Source organism: Calonectris borealis, chromosome 2, assembly GCF_964195595.1.
Source record: "Calonectris borealis chromosome 2, bCalBor7.hap1.2, whole genome shotgun sequence".
In the NCBI taxonomy this organism is placed as follows: domain Eukaryota; kingdom Metazoa; phylum Chordata; class Aves; order Procellariiformes; family Procellariidae; genus Calonectris; species Calonectris borealis.
Genome location: NC_134313.1, coordinates 165,895,939 through 165,916,638, shown reverse-complemented (window position 1 = coordinate 165,916,638; position 20,700 = coordinate 165,895,939). Strand labels below are relative to the sequence as shown.

The 20,700-nt window shown below is 44.7% G+C and overlaps 2 protein-coding genes across 4 annotated transcripts in view; one reads left to right on the top strand and one right to left on the bottom strand.

Moving 5' to 3' along the window:
- PLCD1 (phospholipase C delta 1) overlaps positions 1-9,901 on the bottom strand; it is a 67,276-nt gene extending 57,375 nt beyond the window's left edge. Inside the window, exon 1 of one of the 3 annotated variants that reach the window (XM_075144272.1) lies at positions 9,499-9,901. Coding sequence is in view for 1 of the 3 variants with exons in the window: in XM_075144267.1 (XP_075000368.1) it covers positions 3,263-3,332 (70 nt within the window). In the remaining 2 variants the exon portion in view is untranslated. Of the gene's footprint in view, positions 1-3,262; positions 3,418-9,498 lie in introns of those variants that run through there. The other 2 variants (XM_075144274.1, XM_075144267.1) reach the window with 2 other exon arrangements.
- Positions 9,902-17,085: 7,184 nt separating this feature from the next.
- The window catches only part of DLEC1 (DLEC1 cilia and flagella associated protein), a 41,890-nt gene continuing 38,275 nt past the window's right edge, over positions 17,086-20,700 (top strand). The window contains exons 1-2 of the mRNA XM_075140877.1: positions 17,086-17,118; positions 18,453-18,593. Coding sequence (XP_074996978.1) covers positions 17,086-17,118; positions 18,453-18,593 — 174 coding nt within the window. The remainder of the gene's footprint in view (positions 17,119-18,452; positions 18,594-20,700) is intronic.

Here is a 20,700-nt window from a genome sequence, read left to right as displayed (position 1 = left end):
ACCATTGCTTCCTTGCACCGCTGTAAACACCCCCGTGATTGCACTGACTGCCTCAGGCTGGACAGAGCATCACCAAGCGAGCAAGACTGAGTTTCTCTGCCATCATCCTTTGAGATTTGAAGATGATCCCCTGCATTTACCTCTTCATGACAGCCCACTGTATCTTCTTGTGCTTCCTTCTTGCCGTGCTGCATTCTCCATGATGAGACTAAGTGGTAGCAGAAATGGTGCCTGTCAGAAGGATTCACAAAACCTTCCCCAACTTTTCACTTTTCCCCATTAAACTTACTCTCCCTGCTTCTGTACACATCCAGAAGCATCACCATTTTGGCTACTTCGAGCGCTTTGGCACTGTTCTGCCACCCTAAGCTAAGTCATCACTATTCCTAAATCATTGACGGGTTTGACGTTGTATATGTGCTCAGAGCAAGCCTGGCACTCGCAGACAGCCTTGCATTCCTTGCATTCATCAGAAAGTACAGCAGTCGCCATCAGAGCTGGTGATGATATCCTGCAGCAAACACCCAGAAGCCAGGATTGCACAGCACAGGTCTCATCAGAGCCTTGTTTCAGAAGGCAACAGTCCTCTTACCTATATTTCTGCATGCACACTGGTGACAGAACTGCAAAATGTCAGCGTTCACCTGGAAGTCCTAACACAGCAGTTCATTTTATAACAAAATGTTAAGATATGCTGCAGCCAACTGTTGCTGTATCTTTGCTTGTTTTTTAAAAGCTGCCTGAATTTCCGACTGCTTCTTCCCTGTTCTGAATACAGCTCCTAAGCTCTACCCACCAGCTTGCTCACAACCAGTTTTGCGGCTCTTGATCTTCAAGATCAAACCAGGATTTGAAGGGGAGAGTTCAGCATGATTATAATTAAACAGCACTCCTTTGTGCATGTTGTCTCTACTCTCTGCAGTAATACTGTTGTTAAGGGTTAAAGTTAAATACATACAATTTATTCTGAGCAGATTGGTCCCGGCATCCATAAGGTGGCATTTCGATACCTTTTTTAGGCACTGCAGATTTGTCTTTTCTGCTTTAAAAATTAACTTTTACAGTGAGATAACAACAAGACTGTAAAATCTTTTCTTTTATTGCAATGTAACTGAGCGAGGCGATTGCATGCTCTCTGCCCATGCTGACTTAGCTCTATTTATTCCTTGATAAAATTGCCTCCTCCAGGATTTTACAGCAGGCGAGTTAACGTGCACTGATTGTTTTGCAGGAGGAATACACCTTTTGGAGCAATGAAGACAAAATCTAACAGAAAAACCTGCCTTCCTGAATCCCACAAATACATTATAGATGTATAAGGAGGGCTGGATTTATTCCCTCTGGATTCCTGTGTGCACCACCCACAAGCAGTGACTTCACCGCTGAGCCCAGCTTGGTGTCTCCCAGCTTTCCACACGCTGCAGGTTATTACATTTAATGGCTCCCTGGGACTTAGGAAGCTGCTTTATTTCCCTGCCTTTGTTGTCATGGATTTTAATCCCCAAATCATCCTGCCGGGCTGAAGAGGTATGTGAGGAATTCCCTGTGGCGTCTCAGCCATGTGTCTCTCCACCCTTCCAGTGTTCCTTGGAGTCAGGATCCTGGCTGCCTACGGCTGTACCTGGACCTAAGCTCCTCCTCACTACCTTCCCAAAGGGAAGGCAAGGTTGGGGTGAAAAAGTAGAATACCAATAAAAATTAAAATGATAGGATAAGGGCATGTAAATCAAGGAAAGGAGCAGGCAGTTGTTGTAGGGCTTCTTGGCCTCGATGCACAGGGTTTATTCTCTTTGTTTGCATGGGTAGGAGCTATAGGATGGGACCCATATGCAGCATAATACATTAAAGGGAATATGTAGAAATGCCAGTGCAGAAGGGAGAAGATAGGAAAGGACCCAAAGTCTACATCACAGGTGTGGAAAGAAACCTTGATATGACAATGACTCAAGAAATAGGCAACCTGTTACTTTTTGTTCCTTTCTTCTCAGTCTTTCCCCTCCAAGGGGAATTCTCCCTTGAGGCTCTGGCACCCAGGAGGGAGGGAAAGCACAGCTCCTCCATCCTGCTCCCAGCTCTCCCCTCTTCTCGGCCGCAGGAGAGGGCTCTCAGGGCTGGAGGAGGGACCAGGACTCCCATTTCTCAGTCGCACCGGAGAGGGGTGCAGGGAGGATACATTTCTTGAGCAGGAATCTCTGAACAGGAAGAGGCCAGAGGTGCTGTGAGATCCTGCTTTGGGCTTCTCTCTGGACTATGTGCGTATGGATTTGCTGCACAAACATGCCTGTGGCAGCGGGAGCTAAGGAGCTGCTCCTCCCAAGTTGCTCTCAGGGTGAGGAGATGAGGCTTGTGGGAGGTGGAGAGGGGAAGAGAGGACATAATGCAATACATGCATCATCCTCCCGGACTATCACAAAAGGCCTTTTCTCAGTCCTGAGCTTCAGGCTTATGCCAGTGACAATTCTGGTACCCCCAGATCCCGATTAAAGAAGGCATAAAGACCTCATGAAGCCCATTTTGCTCCACAGCCCCTTTAATTTGGCTCAGCCACAGCCCAGACTCGGGCTCAAAGACCCCCCAGAAAAGACAGCAAGAACTAAGCCACACTCAGCTCTTTGCTGCGGCTGTTTAAGACAGGCCTTTTCATTGCACCAATTCACCTTCCAGCCAAAGAGACTCAACCACCAAAGCGCACACCATCAGACAAAGGCGATTACATTTCAAATGAATAGAAAACCCCAAAACCTGCTTTGGACTCCCTGCTTTTTTCTTGTCCATACCACCATTTTCTGAGCTCATCAAGAAGCAGAGTCAGGGCATTTCTAGGCCTGGAGACAGGCTGTAGGATTGGCACGGCCTTCTCAAAGCAAAACTGCCACTTTTCTCAAGAGTGCAAGGTCAGCGCCATGATATTTTACCACGGAACAAGTCCTAAAGCTAGGACACACCTTGATTAACCCACTTGCTCTCTAGCCATATAAGTGAGATTGAAAGGAGTTAAATGTCAGGGTGAGGAGCCTGCCTCCCTCTGTAACCCACCCTCCACACAGCTTGCCAAAATCATCAGCTGAACCGGAGTTGTGCAAAGTCAAGGAGACTTTTCTCGCACACCTACACCCCTTTGCATTCTCCTCCTTTGTTTGTGCACACACAGCCCAGCCCAGGCAGCAAAGAGCGTTTGCAGTGTTCAAAGCCAAAAATGTTCGCAGGATTCAATTCAACGGTGAACCATAAATCACAGCAAACCCAAAGCAAAGCAGCTTACCTGTCTCCACTCTGAAAGCATGACTCAAGTGTTGATTTAATTGTACACAGTGGAAGGAGTAGCTTTTCATCTCAGAGGAATGCTACACCGCCCGATCACCAAGTATTTCCTATGGAGAAGATGCTTCCTGGCTCCCTCTGCCTTTCAGACTCTCACACACACCCTCCTCATCAGAAATGTTTCCCAACAGCCTCTCCCAAAGATAACAGCAAGGTGCTGTTTGCTTTGCAAAAACGACGCAGGATTTCTGCCCCTGTGACACAGCAGGAGTGTGAGAAGCATTTGAGGGTTATATGGCCAGCAGGGAACTTTGGTAGCCACATGTTATTTTTTTGTCAGCAGGAGAATTACTGAAACCAGCACAAAAGAAAATGTCATATTAAATAGAGTTCATGTCAATGCAGAGCGGGACTGGAATTTTTCAGATACTTCTGTTATGGTCTGGCTGTTCATTGAACTGTTTTTTCATGTCTTTTCCCAGTTTGTTTACTGTTTTAGATGGGGTGTCTCATCATCCTCAGATCATCTTGTCTCTCTACATTGAACTGTCATATAAATAAGTAAGTCAGTAATAGATGGACAGCAAAATGTAAATGCCTTTTACATTTTGGGAACTGCTCAGGGCTCTTATTAAGTGGTCTACATTATCAATTTGGAAGGCCAGCTCCAGTCACCCTGATGACTCACCTTTCATAAAGGTATCATTACTATTTTGTTATCAGTACTGTCTTTGATTAAGTGGACATAGTTTTTGTTGATAATAGGTTGCACTCCCTGCCTGTGCAAGATCTGGGATTCAAAGGACTTATCCTGCCACTGAGACTGTTCCACCCAACATTTACCTATCAGCGAATTTTCCCAACACTGCCAGGTTTCTGGCAGCTGCTGGTCCGTCACCTGCTAGAAACACGTTGCAGAGTGGGGAAAAGCCGCCTCGTGGCTCGGCAGGAGCTGGCAGAGCTCAGCACCTTGGAAATCAGGTTCCCTTAGGAGATAAATCAGAAAAAGCTCAGGAGTGGGATTTATGACTCTGCAAGAACAGTGAGATGATTGGGTTTGTGGACAACACACTGGACAAAGTAATTCCCTGTAGTTTATAAACTAGGCTGGAATGGAATTAACGCAACACAGTATCATAAAGTTCAAAGAATGGGTAGGGCAGCCAGATGCCTTGTTTATCACCATGGACAGCTGTGCCAAAATATCTCCAGACTGAAAGATGTTGATGTATACATATGCATTTAAACCATTTATAGCAACAGTCACTCCCATTCAGGAGAGTAGTACATGGCCACAGGAAAAAGAAACAACAGATGCTGGGATGTGTAAAGCTAAACCTGCTGCTGGCACAATCCCATATAAGTCCTATTAAAATTAATGAGGTATTTCTGCTTGAACAGAAGATAAATTTGACTTACTAAGCCAGAAATACGCCTACCTGACTCTGTATATCCTAAGTATTTGGAGGGGTTTTCCCTTCACTTAGTATAAGTAATCAAGAGCAGCTCTAACCACCAGATAGAGCAATAAAACAATCAAAAGAGTCATCTATTACTGTATTGGTCACAATTAAAGACTTAGAGTTCCCAGCTCAACAAGTTTCACATTGATTTCAGACTGAAAAATTATTGAAAATAGAGGAAAAAGCAAGATTATGCACAAGATTTAGGAATACAAGATCTAAGTTTCTCTAGTTATTCCAAAAAGCTCATTATAACTCTAGGAATTTCAGTATGAAGGAGACAAATAATTTGACCTCTGTCCAATAGTACTAGGTATGATTCAGACATCTCAATAATTTTGTCTTCAGACTAATTTTAATTGTGTTGAAAGTTTTATTTCATATTTGTTTACCTAATTTCTGTCACTACAAGATAGATTTATGAGTGTCTGAGGGTTATCTTTGTGCATTTCTATGCTCTAACAAATTTAGGTTTAAGTGAGCCCTCTAATGTTGAATTCCCTGACTTTAAATGTTTTGATTCTGGGATGATGAAAATGTCTTTACCAGAAGACACGTAATGTACAGAAAGTACCTTTAGTCTTAAACACTTATTAGCAGGATTTTTTGTGGGGAGGGGACCCCAGAGACTTCTTTTAAAGTTATGAAAAGCTCATCTATTAACAGTGAATGAGAAGCGCAAAGAAAATGTCATGCATACGTTTCATCAACTTCTCAGTTCAGTGCATCAGTAAACAGCACAGATCAGCCACACAATACTAGACAACTACCTATGATTTATAACATTCACAGTTGTAATCTGACCATTAATAAGAAGTTAACGTTGCTTGAATGAGAAACAATAACCTAATTGGGGAACCTGGTAACGTACCAGACTTACTGGTATGAAAACATTACTTGGAGTGATTATCACTGTTAGGAAAGAAGAACAGTGAGAGACTGGTCCCAGGGTCCTGCCACTTTTATCCATTAATGGCTCCTTCTGATATATTCCAGACTACAACGGAGCTGAGACACCGAGATCTACAACCGCTAACATCCAGGTTAGCAAGCACATTTCTAACCTTAAAAGACCACAGTCATTAGGCCAAGTCATCTGCTGCCAGGAATGCTTGACACGTGTCTCTTCTTTCTTGCACCGTTGCTTCTTTACAGCCAATAGCACTGGGGTATACAAGTTAAGTATGGAGGAAGGTTGATGATTAATGTCATAATGGTTCCTTTTAATATACTTCATCTGTCAGCTTAATTCTCTGTAACTGGGATAATCACAATAATTAGATGCAATTGTTCATATCATTACCTAATTGCAGCTTTTTTCAGTGTCACAAATTCATATGAATTTTAAATGCACAGAAAATATGGAAAGTCTGAATTACATCTACATTTTAGAAAATCCTCTTATGTATAAGATTGCCCCACAAGTTTAAACTGCACATGAGGATCTTGTGATTCCAGAGCGTGCAACACAGGTAATCAGTGATGTTACAAGTAAGGCATTTTTATTTCTTATCCTAAAGAGTTAAAACTACAATTCACACAAGCTCAGTGACATCAGACTTCCCTCCACCCCCATCTGAACAATTCATGCAGAGTATGGAAAATGTTCTTGAATTGCTAACATGTCCAGAGCAGATGTTCATACAGAAAGTATGCAAGGAATTCCTGTGTCTCCCTGTGTCCTAATGAATGGCCAGCATTTTTGGTGTTAATTCATAATCAGCCATGCTCTTTGAAAAGCCAGACATGAGATGAAGAGAAAAGCACATACTGAAATAATTTAGGACCCAAAAAAAAAGATCAGACAAGGTGACAATTTATTACTAGATTAATTTTTAGATTAACATATTTCCTAAAGGAAATAAAAGGATGAACTTGTAAAATCTCATCAAATGTATTCAAAAAGAGTATTCATAACCTCTAATCTAGCTTCTTTTAGCATCTAGTTTCATTTCATAAGATGAAAGTTAAGAGCACAGTTCAATAAACTGTCACTGAAGAGAGGGGAGCCTTTGAAAAGAATGAAGAGGACCAAATTAAGATGCTGAAGTATCTCAAAATAGACAGAGTAAATACCCTTCAGAGAGGTAGTGTTGCAAGTCTGAGATCATATGCTACATCTTTATTACAAAGAAAATAATGAATCTTTGCTTTAAGTGCAAAGTAGAACTCAAGTTTATATATAAAGGTGCAACTGCTACTTCCAAAATCATGCATTTATACTCCTGATAGAATCAAATACAGCCACATTCCTCTGGCCGGTGGTGTTATTTGGATTTTTGAAAAGAAAACACCAAGGGGATATCAGGGTGCAGAAAAAGCCATAGAAGTTGCCCATTGAGGAAGTATTTTATTATTTTTTGGTGCCTCCTCATCAGTTCTGCAAGCCTGGTGCAGCCAAAGCAAAAAAGTTAAATTACTCATTTCCTTCCTGCTCCTGCTGTAAGGCACTTAAACCAGCAAAGCCGTTACACAGACGTGCACCTCCTCCGATTGTAGGAGACCTGGTTTGTGCAACTGCATGCAGACGTGCCTGTGGGAACAATACCCGGAAACTAAAACACAGAGCTATCCGACTGCTATTAATATGTACTAGTGGGATCCCAGCTACGAGCTTGTGGGCTGTGCAAGAACTAGAGAAGAAGACCCTGAAGCTGTGGCCTGGGCCTTGCCTTTGAGTTTGTGGCACCTCAGGCACCTGCGTAAGCTCCCCAGGGCTTCCCTCATCCACCTAGCCCAAATTATGCCATCAGCTACCCGTGTGCCACCGTGCAATCCGTGAATCCTGAAAACTACCTCTGGCCACTTGCTTGCTGGAGCAGAAGGTGAGAATCCCCGCCGACATTTATTTTTCTACAGAAATTGTGCTCGTAGCTGACACACTCCTGCTTATCTCAGTGGCGGATCTCCTTTACATGAAAAGTAAAAAGGGCTGCTCTGCCACAACAGAAGACAACCCAACAAACCAGCTTTGGCTGCTTATTGAACTTAAAAGTGTTGCAACCGTGCGGTGTCTCAGCACAAGAACATGCCAGTTGGACATGATGGGACATGTTCTTGCTGTTTTATAGCCTATATTCTTCAACCCCAATAAGGATGCCGACCTGATGCTTTGAATTCCAAGGTCCCAGCTGCAGCCCAGGTTGAAATGAGCTTTTGAATGGTTTTGCTTACTTTCTAATGCATCAGGGATAATTCTGGGCTGCACTTTGGAGATGCAGGAGGGTGTATTTTTCAGGCCAAGTGCAATTAAAAAAAGAATTCACCCTTTCTGCTGAATATCAAAAATATGGTGAAGCTTCAAAATGCAAGCATTTCTTCTTGCATTAGGAAACCGGTTGCTTTCAGGTCAAAATCAACACTGTAATGGATTCCATGCTAAACTATAGCACTGAAGGTCAGGCCATGCTTTGATTGTTAATCTGTCACTGATAGTCTCTGGGTGCTCCTGTGGGGGCAAAGTGCTGCTCCTTGAACTTAACAACTTTAAAAACAGTACTTGGCTGCCTAAACACAGAAGCCTTAGTGTCATTTCAAGTGCTGCGGGATGTCCCATCTGGCCTTCTGCTTCTGCTCCAGAAGGCTGTTGGTCTCTAATAGATCCTGCGTCAATGTCTGCCAGTCCCTGGCAAATCACAGAATCGTTGCATTGTTTAGGTTGGAAAAGACCTTTAAGATCATCAAGTCCAACCATTAAGCTAGCACTGCCAAGTCCACCACTAAGCCATGTCCCTAAGTGCCACATCCACACGTCTTTTAAATACCTCCAGGGATGGTGACTCAACCACTTCCCTGGGCAGCCTGTTCCAATGCTTGACAACCCTTTTGGTGAAGAAATTTTTCCTAATATCTAATCTAAACCTCCCCTGGTGCAACTTGAGGCCATTTCCTCTCATCCTATCGCTAGTTACTTGGGAGAAGAGAGTGAGACCCACCTCGCTACAACCTCCTTTCAGGTAGCTGTAGAGAGCTGCGTTTTGTATCCTTGGGCATGTCCTTACATGACAGGCACCCGAATGTAGGCAACTGTTGGCAACACTGTCCTAAGAGCAAAATCTTCCCTTGGGAGACCTTTCCTTGCTCAGAACCCTAAGAAAGCTCCTATGTTAGAAATAAGCCCTGAAATGTTAAAAGATCATGTAACTAGCCCCTAGAATAGCCTGCCTAGAGATATGTTATAATACAAACACAAGTAATAAGCTTAATAGAAGAGTTATTAGGTGCGGTTTACAGCAGGGCATAATGGGGAGAAAAACAGTCATTCTGGGACCTCCCTGCTAGGGCAATTCCTTGCCTTTGTCTCAGTGCCTTAGGTAATGGCCAGCTAGATGGCAATAAATGAAGGTAAATGGAACAACATATCCCTTGCTTCGTGATTTCCTGGGCAGAATAAAGGGTACTACTGAACGTGTCTTGCTAGCCTGGGCAGATGTGAGAGATTTAAAGTGTTAATGTGAAGTTGATGTCTCAAACATTGCAGCAAACAAGTTTCTGCATAGCAATGATAAGCTGCAAATAAGAAGTCGGATAACACAGGACACGGAGAGCGTGCCGGAGGGTGCGCAGCTCCGTGTTCTGCCAAAACCAGACAACTCACCATATATGGCAAAAGGTCATAAAGAGTTTATCTGAGGAAGGGGCTCACAACCACCCAAAGACCACCCAAAAGACCCCTCACGACCACCCCCTCCACAATGGCGCCTGCGCAGCAAGTTCTAGAAATTATGTGGCTGACAACCGAGAGGTGGGGACAAGACTATAAAAGGACACCAACCCAAGGAGCCAGCGCGCGCCCATCACCGGAGGATTACCACATCCGTCATCATCATCGCGGGATCCAAAGGTGGTGGTATCTATCTCTATCTCCTTTCTCTCTCTCTCTCCTTTTTCTTTTTCTCTCTTTCCTCTTCTTTTTCTACATGTTTCAATAGAACCCACGTTGCCTACCATTACACTTTCCAAGTTCAGGTTGCTTCTATCATAAATAAAACATTTAATCAATCGTTTGGTGTCGTTTCACCTTAATTTAGCCCGAGGGAATCTTGAAACCTCTATGACCCCCTGGTTTGCCCAGTCCAGGTCATAACAGCAGCAAAGAAGATGCTGTTTCTGTAGGCAGGTACCAGTTCATCTGGCTGGTGAACCAAGCTGCCTCCTCGCTTTCTTTGATCCACTGCAGGGCTCATGGAAAAGCATATGCAAGCCTGCTGGTTTGGCTGAGCCGGCCTTATCTTTCCCTACCAGCAAAAATGAAATAATACTCTGAGAAAGTGAGGTGATAAACACAGACAGAAAAACAGTCTGTCTGTTTTTCTGATGACAGACTCTGCATGCCCTCAGGACACCACCTCCTCTTGCACTGTCCCATCCCAGTGGGACGGATTTTCTTTCTTTCACACCGAGTTCCCCTGACCGTACTCCTACAGACACTATTTCCAGTGAGATTCCTCCCAGTCTGCAGGGGGTAGGACACAGTTTGGAGCTAACTTGGGCAGCAAGAATTGAAAACAAGGCCAAGCTGTCCTTAGGAAATCCAAGCCACTTCCTTTGCATTTCTGCCACCAGGGCCAGGTTGCAGCAGCCGTGAGCCCTTTGTTTCTCTGGAAGATGGCAGTCAGAGACCCCTCTCCAACAGCACAGCCTATGTCCTCTCCTTGCACTCCAACTCTTTGCAACAGATGGCATTGTGTTGCCTGTGATCAATTGACTTATGTCCTATCCTACCCTTGCAAGGGCTTTGGAGGTAGCTCTAGTACTCCATATTCATGTTGTCCCAAAGTGAACAGTCTCCTTGAGATGATCTTTTGGGACTAAAGTGAGATGTTCTTGTTCAGCTATGCAGCCCTAACTCAGCTGGCCTTCTGGGTCATTTGTCTGTGTCCAAGTTCCTGAGGGTAAAGGGATAAAAATACATTTAAACCCACCCCATTCACCACCCTGCAACCACACAGCCAGGAAAGAGATTGTTTGGAGCTTTGGATTGTTTGGAGTAGCCGTTTTCAGGGAGGTGAAAATAACTCAATGCTAAGGTAAAATTTAAAAAGCATTTCTCCTGAGGTTCATCTTAGAAACTTCCTTCTCTCCTGGCCTGACATTCCTACAAGCTTCATCTCCAGTGCTCTCAAGTGTCTGCCTCTAGCCCTCAGCGTGCTGACCGAGAGGGAACACTGGATTCAACAGTTCATGCTAAATGTAAGCTGTCTGAATCTGGGCCTGTCACGATCACCATCTGCTTCAAACATATTTTTTTTCATGCTCTTATTAAAGCAGAACCAAGAGCTGGGGACAAATCCAGACGACAAATCCTAAGAGTAGAGCTGTTTGGATTCCTTTTCCTTCTGAATTAGGTGGCAGTTCCTCATTGCACTGCACCATACAGGAGGCGTATGGTGGGTCTTTTCCATCTTCTACTCCAAAGATTCAGACCTCGTCCCATCCTCTACCAGCTGACGGCCTTGCTCAGCACATCTTCACATTACAGACATCTAGAGCACAGACAGGCATGGAAGAATGATTTGTATTTTTCCCTTTCACTAATGCACAAACCAAGAGAGCAGGGGAATATCTGCAAACACATTGTGTCTGCAAGTTTGCTGACAGGAGGCTGAGAAAAAACTTACCAGATGAAAGTAAGAAAAAAGGTGTTTAATTTCTTGTGCAAAAGATTTCAAGACAAGGAGGGAAAGCCTGGTAAAGTACTGAGGCACTGGGCCAGCACAAGACAGTCCCAAGCCATGGTTTTCTGACAGCCATGGCCTGGCTGAATGAGCCCAGCCAGATAAGTCACAAGGGGGTAAAAAGTAAGTAGTAGGGTGATCTCAGACAGGAGCTCCCAAGGGTAGGGAGAAAAATAGAAGGAACAGACCCAAAGTTTCTCCTCTTCCAAGGTTTCTTTGCATCTATAGAAACCCTGGCTGCTGAGTAAGAAGAAGGAGAACTTCCAAAAGAAACTGAAACCCAGAAGGGAATCAAGGGAAGAGAGAACCATATTTTCTCCTGAAAAGCGTCAATCAGTAGGTTATTCTCAGCAGTGTAAATTAGTTCTTGTGGTGTTATGCCATGCCATGCCATGCCACGCTAGACTGCTTCCAGGACACAAGGGGCTCACACAAAGCTAGTCCATGTATATCTATGCAAACCTGGAATCTGCAGTGGGATTTTTGTTTTGGGGAACAAAGGCATATCCAGAAGCAGATGCCAAATATCGGGTTGTGAATCTAACGAAAGGCTGCTTTCCTAGTTAGCTTTCATGGACTCCTTACAAATAATCAGTAGACCCCCAGCTAGTCAAGGACCACAGAATGAAAACCACTAATTTTAACAAAACATGTTACTGGGTAAACTGTTTTGGGCTACATGTAATAGCTTTTGACAAAAGGAGGTCAGACACTGTAGTCCAATAACCCTCTCTGACCCAGGGACCTGGGAACATGTTGGTGAATGTGGAGTATGAGCCCCTTGTTCTGTTCTGCTTGAGAGTCCCAGTGTCACACCAGCACTGCACCCTCCAGCTGGATCTCTGCGTGGAGGCGTAGCCTGTTTCCAGCTTAATTAGAGAGCGATGTATCTGCCCAGACACTGTCGGAAAGGAATGACTGGCTCCTTTGTGTGTGCATTTTCCACATGCTTCTCCTACATGTTGGGTGTGTCTGGTTTGTAAGATCCCATGCGGCTTGAGTGAAATTACAGCGTAAGTATTTCAGCAGAAGTACGGCAATACCCACTGACATGTTCTAGTGAGGGACGGACTCGTAGATACAGGAGAGAGGCGTGGGAAACAAAGAAAGGCTTAAAGTCAGGAAGTGTAAACTGGAAGCAAGTGAAAGGGCTGACTCACATCAGGAGACAGCCACAAAATAACACCATACAAGATGTTAAGAGAGAAAATAATGAAGAATATCCAGGTGGAACTGCTAATCACAGGTTATTTCAAACTGTCTCCAAGAGAACTGGAGTTGATCTAAGTACAGCCAGAAAGGCAACATCTGTAAGAAATGGATAGTCTTTAAACTAACTAGGACATTTGAAGAAACAAACAACTTTGGCAGGACAAGGAAGCAGTGCAATGTGAGAAGCCAGCTTTTAGAAACTGAGCTGTTTGGCATTTTTCACCTGAAACTGAAACGTTATTTCTCCATTTTCCGTGTCTGCAAATTTTACTCGGGTTTTAGAGTCAGACTGTGGATGCTGTTTTTAGTTCATCTTCAAGGTAACATGCAAAGGGGAGCCGCGTTCCAGTGATACCTGTTTGGCTCCATCTGCAATAACTACAGGATAATATATAGTTTTGCCAGTGTAGTGAATAAACACACTTCACCTAATACACTGGTAAGAGAATATGCTAGATTGCGATGGAAGTATTTTATCTGCTCAGTTGCCTCATCAGAACAAAGATTTAATACAATGTTTGTTTTTAAAAGCTTTCCTGAATACATGGAAACCTTAATAAGACCACTGGAGGGCAGCAACGTCAAAGTGAATCATTCACCAGCGTACTTTTGGGAATTGTTTCGTGAAAACCCAAACCCAAGAAGATCTCAGCAAAGAAATCGAAATTATTAGAAATCATTTTCTGCTATCCAGATGCAAATATGTAAAACAGTGCAATTCTTCCAGCAATATCATTTCCCTTACTTTCCCACATCTAAAGAATGCCACCTGAAGTCTGCATGATTTGTCCTGTTTTCAGAAATTGCTAAAAATATCCAAAAATATTTTGAGTCTTGATGCATTCTGAACCCTGTGGATTTGTGGGGTTTTTTTTTAAATCAATATATAACCCAAGACTATTTTGTATATCTTTTTATATACATATATATATAATTTGAATTATATTTACATTTGCGATAGGTATAGATACATATTTCCAAATGAATCCATATTGTTGCATTAATATAATGGCTCAGCAGAATTTTTAACTTTGATTTTTATTTTTAAGAGTGTCCTAAATTTCATAATTTCAAAGAAACCTTTCAAATATCAAGTGAGTGGAATCAGTTTAGTGAGTTCTCCCTCTGTAAGGAAGTCCACTAACATTAGTGAAGATTTTGGGGTCGCCATGAAGAAAGATGTATGAACTTTTCTGCAAGCTGTTTTGATTTAGTGAAAGGATGCTATTTATTAGTCCTAAGGACATGTTGACAATAATTTAAGATTACGGTTAGTCAAACACAGCTGTCCATTGCTTTAAAATATATAAAGAAATATACTGGCTGACTTACAGATCCAGGTCATAACATCCATCTACACTTTTGATAAAATATGAGCAAGGTAAATAAAACTGCTATGGAGCTTGCTATTTTTGTAAAAAGTGTAAGATACAGTTCCACTCTGCAATGTAGCTATGTACGCATCGCCTCTCAGTACTTGAGCTCCCTGATTGCGTTCAAATCACATCTGGCCATTTTATATACAAATATGTTCTGTTACTGTCAGTCTTAGAAAGCTAACAGGCAGAAAGAAGGAGCTGGGCTTGCCTTATCCATAGTGTGATTTGGTACCTGGATGCCTGAACAAACCACCTCCATGACTGTAAAGTGATTTTGTTAGGTTACAATGGGAAGGACCTTTTCTGAACATGTTACTACCAGAAGAAAGCATGGTTTTGGACAAAGGTTGAACTTTGAAGAGTCCTCGTGGGATTACAAGGAATGTGTGGGGACCACTTGGAGAGTGTGAACAAAATAAATATAGAAAAGCAATACAATCCTGACACGACACGGAGACTACTTTTAAGAGTGGAATAATCCGGACTTTAGCAGAACTTATGGTTCCTCTAAGGTCTGTGCCTTAGGCTACGTCTACCTTAGCAAGTAAGTGGTTTGGTGCACTAGGAGCAGAACTGCAGTGCAAAAAAGTTGGTGCTCAGGAGACAATATCCACTCTGTAGGCATTTGCGGATGTTTTATTTCAGACTAGCTTTTGCCTGGTCCTGTAGATTGAGAACCCGTTAGCTGACGGAGCACATGAGGTGAGCTCCTGGAGAGCTTAGTTTCAGATTAGTTTCCTCCAAGAGAAATGCCATTGTGCTCCACACTGCACACAAGCATACAAAGCGGGGCCCGCGGGAGTCTCTTCAGATCCACACACCCAATCCAAATCAAAACGTCAGCATAAAATCCAACCTTACATGGTACAGAGGGGAAATACAAGGTAAAATGTCTGGTAGAAGTCATACATGGCAGTTAGAGAAAAGTGTCTACATTTATACCTATAAATGTAGGCTAAAGTTTCTGTTTGGGGTTTTTTTTTTTCCATTTCCTACATGCATGAGTCGCTTTTCAGTCTTTGGAAGTTAAATATCTTAGAATGGTGATAAAGAGGATGACATATATGCAAATTGTTCTTAATGTTCATCATATTTATATGGAAATGTGACTATATATGTGACAAACACCTTTACAATGGGAACAGTAGCATGTATTTTTAAAATTTATATGACTAAATGATGACGGCATAAAAATGGAGATCTAACAAAAAATATACCAGTGTCATATGGGAAACAATTGTGTGTAGCTCTGGACCAGTGTTTAAGCCCCCCTTTCTGATCTTGCATTTGACTACCAAACAGATGGATCTCACCTTCACTTCCAGATTTCACAGTGCATTTCTGGGCTGCAGTTGGAAAAAAAGATCCAGCTTCTAAACTGAGATGATCTGCTTGGCAAGTTACTGAAAGACAGTAAAGATGAAAGTACTGAAAGTTTTTTCCACAGTCAGTTTTCATGTACATCTATATACTATTTTAAACAAAAACATCTGCTTTACTGCCACTACTCTAAGGCTTTCTTAAAGGCTGGGAAAGAATTCTTTAAAAAATGCTGGATTTTATTAACATTCCAGTTAGCAAACAGATGTTATAATCAATTGTAATAGCACATGACGAGAAAAGTTGGAATTCTGATATGGAAACGTGTCAAAATGTGGATGCTCAACCTACTTTTAAAGGCAAGGACACACTATGGGCCTGCACAGAAACAAAACTGTGAACCTTTTCTATTGGAACACACAGGTACCTGGTCCTACCCTTGTCAGATGTCAGCAATTTCTCTGACTTGCCTTAACCTTTGGTACAGGATATTGCAGATTTGCCGAGCTTTCCCTTGGGCAAGTTTCCCTTTTTCACAGGGAAACTAAAAACACGGCAGTGCCTCCAAATCTAATTTGGTGTCTTATTCCAAACGCAGACTTGGGTGAGCTGACGAACACCGTGTAGTCACAACCCCATGTGCCACATGCCTACAAACACCAGTTTTTCAACCACCCCCACGGCTGCCGTGGGGCTTGCCCCCTAGGCCTTTTGCTTATCTGCTCGTGCAACAACACCTGTTGGTGAATTATTTTTACGATGGTTATTTTCCATGAAGTACCATCAGAGGGCAGTAACATTGCCCACATCCACTTCCAACCCCTGCAAACCCCCTTTACAGGAACCCCGATGGAGCCCAATGACCCTGATAGCGATGGAGAAGCCCTGGGGCCCACAGTCAGGCTCCTTCTCTCTAAGCAAGAGGCAAGGGGGAGGGAGAAAAAAAAGAAAAAAAAGGAGGCAGGACAGGCAGACAATGCTACACCAGGATGGTTTCTAAGGAAAGTTTCACCCGCTTCAGCAGGAGCAGGCGGCTGTTGTTAGCAACCGGCGTACACAGCCAGGGCTCTCCGGCAGACAGGGGGAAGATGGATGGTTTCTCAGGCCGATGTGAATTACCCCATCTTCCAGCCCTCGTAGCCCGGCTGCAGCGGCAGGGACGAGCCGTGCCTCTACGGCGTGTGGCAGCTGGGGAAGAAGGAGAGGGTTTGTCGTCTTCCCTCAGCTGCCAAACTCACGGCCTGCACCGGAGCCCGACGGCAGCAGAGGGGCAAGTCAGGCCCCCCGGAAAGCCCAAATCACCTCATAAAGTTTCAAGTCAACATTTTATTTCGTTTCTTATTAATTCATACAGCCCCGCTGCTTTAAAAGAGCACAAAAGTACCTATTTTGACAGAGGAAGGGCAGAAACCGGGTACGAGCCCCAGAGAGACATGGGGTGCCGCCCTCAGCCCTCCCAGAGCGCTGGTACAACGCTATGGCGGCGGGAAGGCGGCGAGGGGTTGTGTGAGGAGGGGTGAGGAAGCCCGGGGAGGGCAGTGGGGGGGCTGCCCCCGTTATCCCGCTCCGGGGTGGCCTCGGACGCAGCTCAGCCCCGGGTGCCTCCACTCCGCCCCCGGGCCGGCTCCCCCGCCCGGCGACCTGGCCCTTCCCGCCCACACGGTCGCTCAGCAACGGCGGCGCGGCCGGGCTGCGGCGGGAGGCCGAGGGGGCGGTGGCAGGCCGAGGGGGCCGGGCCGGGCCGGCCGGGGCGACCCCAGCGCCGGGCTTGCCATGGCTGAGCGCGGCCTCTCCCCCGGCACGCAGGTAACTCGGCGGGGCTGGGCCGCACGGGCACGCATACAGACCCCCCTGCACAGACACACACCGCGCTGCGAACGGCCTCACACCCCTGCACAAAGACACACACACACAGAGACACAGACAGACAGACAGACACACACCGCGCTGCGAACGGCCTCACACCCCTGCACACAGACACACACACACACAGAGACAGACACAGATGCACAGACACACAGACAGACACACAGACACACACCGCGCTGCGAACGGCCTCACACCCCTGCACACAGACACACACACACACAGAGACACACAGACAGACAGACACACACCGCGCTGCTAACGGCCTCACACCCCTGCACACAGACACGCACACACACACCGCGCTACAAACGGCCTCACACCCTGCACACAGACACAGACACACACACACTGACACACAGACACACACACAGACACACACTGCGCTGCAAACGGCCTCACAGCCCTGCACACAGACACACACAAATACACCGTGCTGCGGCCTCACACCCCTGCACACCGACACACACACAGATACCGCGCTACAAATGGCCTCACACCCTGCACACAGACACACACACAGACACACAGACACACACACCCTGCACAGACACACACTGCGCTGCAAATGGCCTCACACCCCTGCACACAGACACACACACCCTGCAGACACACACTGTGCTGCAAACGGCCTCACACCCCTGCACACAGACACACACACAGACACACAGACGCACACACCCTGCACAGACACACACTGTGCTGCAAACGGCCTCGCACCCCTGCACACAGACACACACTGTGCTGCAAACGGCCTCACACCCCTGCACACAGACACACACACGTTCGCACACTGCTGCAAACAGCCGCACACCCCTGCACAGCGACACACACACACACACCCAGACACACCCCTGCACACACCCTGGGACATACACGCATATACCCTGCACAGCGCTTGTATCTCTCTCCCTCACACACTCCACAGCCCCATACACACACACCCCTACATAAACCATGGCACACGCACACGCTGTGTGCACACAGAGAACCGTGTCCGCCACCATCACCTACATGTACAGCCAGCCAGCACAGACACACTGTGTGTGTGCACAACCTTGTGTACAGACACACGCACATACTTGCACACACGCCTCCGCACCACAGTGTTCACTTTTGGGGTACTTCCCGGGTACCTTTCCCATCCCTTTTCCCTCACTTTTCCTCCTCGGTTCGCTAATTCCAGCCATTTTCACGCACCCTCGTGTCTCGCCCGGGGACCTCCTCCGATCCTGTCTCAGGCCATAAGCACTAACATCCTCATTTTTCCTCAGGACATCTCCCACTTGCTGGCTAGCACCTTTGAGGACCTGTGCACTGGAGATGTTATCGGGGTGGACATGGAGAGAAACTGGATCAAGTCCCGAGGAGGAGACGATGTTTATCATGAGACTTTTACGGAGGAGCTACAGAAGGTACAAGTCGAAACCAAGTCAGAGTTTGGAGCTCGGTTCAGCTTTCATTGCTACTTCGTAATTTCTAGATCTTCTGTAAAATAAAATAAAAGGGCAGGGGGGGATCCTAGAATTGACATTTTAATGGAAATTTACTTGAGCACAGTTTCCCACAGAACCTTTCATATAAATTGATATTCACTACATGCTCCTTCATGATATTCCTAGCTCTGGATGGCTTTTCAGACACAGAGTAAAACCTTTAAAACCAATAGCACTTTAAATGCCTATCCTGCTCACTGACAACTTCTCCCTGTAACTGCTGGTCAGTGGACTAGACTTCCTATCTTGCAATAAAGTATTCTCATGTGCTGAATTTTGAAACCAGATGCTGCAAATATTAGTTATATATGCTTACCTTAGCGGTGCGCTATGACACGTAATCCATTAGCATTTGCAATGCTGTTTGGGAATCTTGGATGAAATCAAGAGTAGAAATGCAAAATACTTGTATTATTCATTGCTCTGATAGCTATTCAGTGTATAAAAGTAGAAGCTATTGCTGGATGACTTGAGCAACAGGTATTTTTTCCATTCTGTGTCATCATACCCTCCTCAAAGATTATCAGACGTGAAAAATCTGAAGGTTTGTATTTCTTTTGAGTCATTTATGAATATATTGGTGGACACAGTATGTTCTCACTAACAAATGGGAGTACTTCTGCTTGGATAAGGTTCATTTCAACTGACAGTACATGTCTGTAACATGTATGTTACAGCTGCACTAGTCACCCAAGGCTCTCTGTATCATCAGAAAAAAGAAGAAAAACCACCAAACCAGGCACTTTTAGGGCACAATCCATCTGATCCATTTTAGGTAGCAACTTCGGCATCGGGTGGGATCGTCTCCTGGATTCCAGTCACAGTGGAGGGATCCCAGAATGAGCAGGACAGGAGGAAGCATCTCATTTTAGCTGAGATGCATCCTACCCTTTCTATTTAAAAAATTAAATGGAATTATTTTATTCTATTAAATGAATTATTTAATTCTCTTAAATGAGCCAAAAGATTAAACCTTGTTACATAACAATTCTACAGAAAGCTCAATTAGGCTACGGATACTCTTGAGACCAACGTCTATCAGTTTCTCTTGGTGTTGGTCTTGTATTTCTCTGTGCCTCTGCTATATTCTCTCTTTAACTTACATTGATACCTCTTTGAGGCAGGATTTTTCTTTTTGAGTTGTGCTTGTAAAGCACTTACTACTCTGGGCAGAGTGATCCAAAATACGTCAGGAGACGTGAAGTATCACTATTGGGATATTTTGGAGTTTTAGAAACCTTCCTAGTAACTAGGAGGGAGGATTCAGTTTAAATTTAATCCTACACTCTTAGGCCAAATACAGTGCAGTTGCTACTGTCCCACAGAAGGTAAAAGACATTTCTCTTGTCCTGAGAGAGCCTCCTCATCTTTCATACATTTTTCTTGGGTAGTGCTTCTTACCCAGCACAAGTTAAATGACAGGAATGACAGTGTTTGTCCTGGTTTCGGCTGGGATAGGGTTAAATTTCTTCCTAGTGCTGTGTTTTGGATTTAGTATGAGGAGAATGTTGATAACACACTGATGTTTTCAGTTGTTGCTAAGTGCCCTCCTAGTCCAAGGACAGCTCCCGTGCCTGCTGACTGAGCTAGGTACACAAGATGAGAGGGAACATAATCAGGACAGCCAGCCCAGCTGGCCAATGGGGTATTCCATACCATGTGACGTCATGCTCAGTATATGAAGGGTGGGCGTGATCCAGGAAGTACCGATCGCTACTTGGTTATCGGTCAGCGCGGGTGGTGAGCAATTGCATTGTGCATCACTCATTTTGTATATTTTGTCATTATCATTATTATTTTCCCTTTTTTTCCTGTTTTATTAAACTGTCTTTATCTCAACCCATGAGTTTCTCTCACTCTTACCCTTCCGATTCTCTCCCCGTCCCGCTGGGGGTGGGGGGAGTGAGTGAGCGGCTGCGTGGTATTTGGCTGCCTGCCAGATTAAACCACGACAGTGTTTTAGCAGGCCAGTTTATGCTTGTAAAGTAATGACGTTTCACCAGGCAATCTCTATTTACCTCTCAAA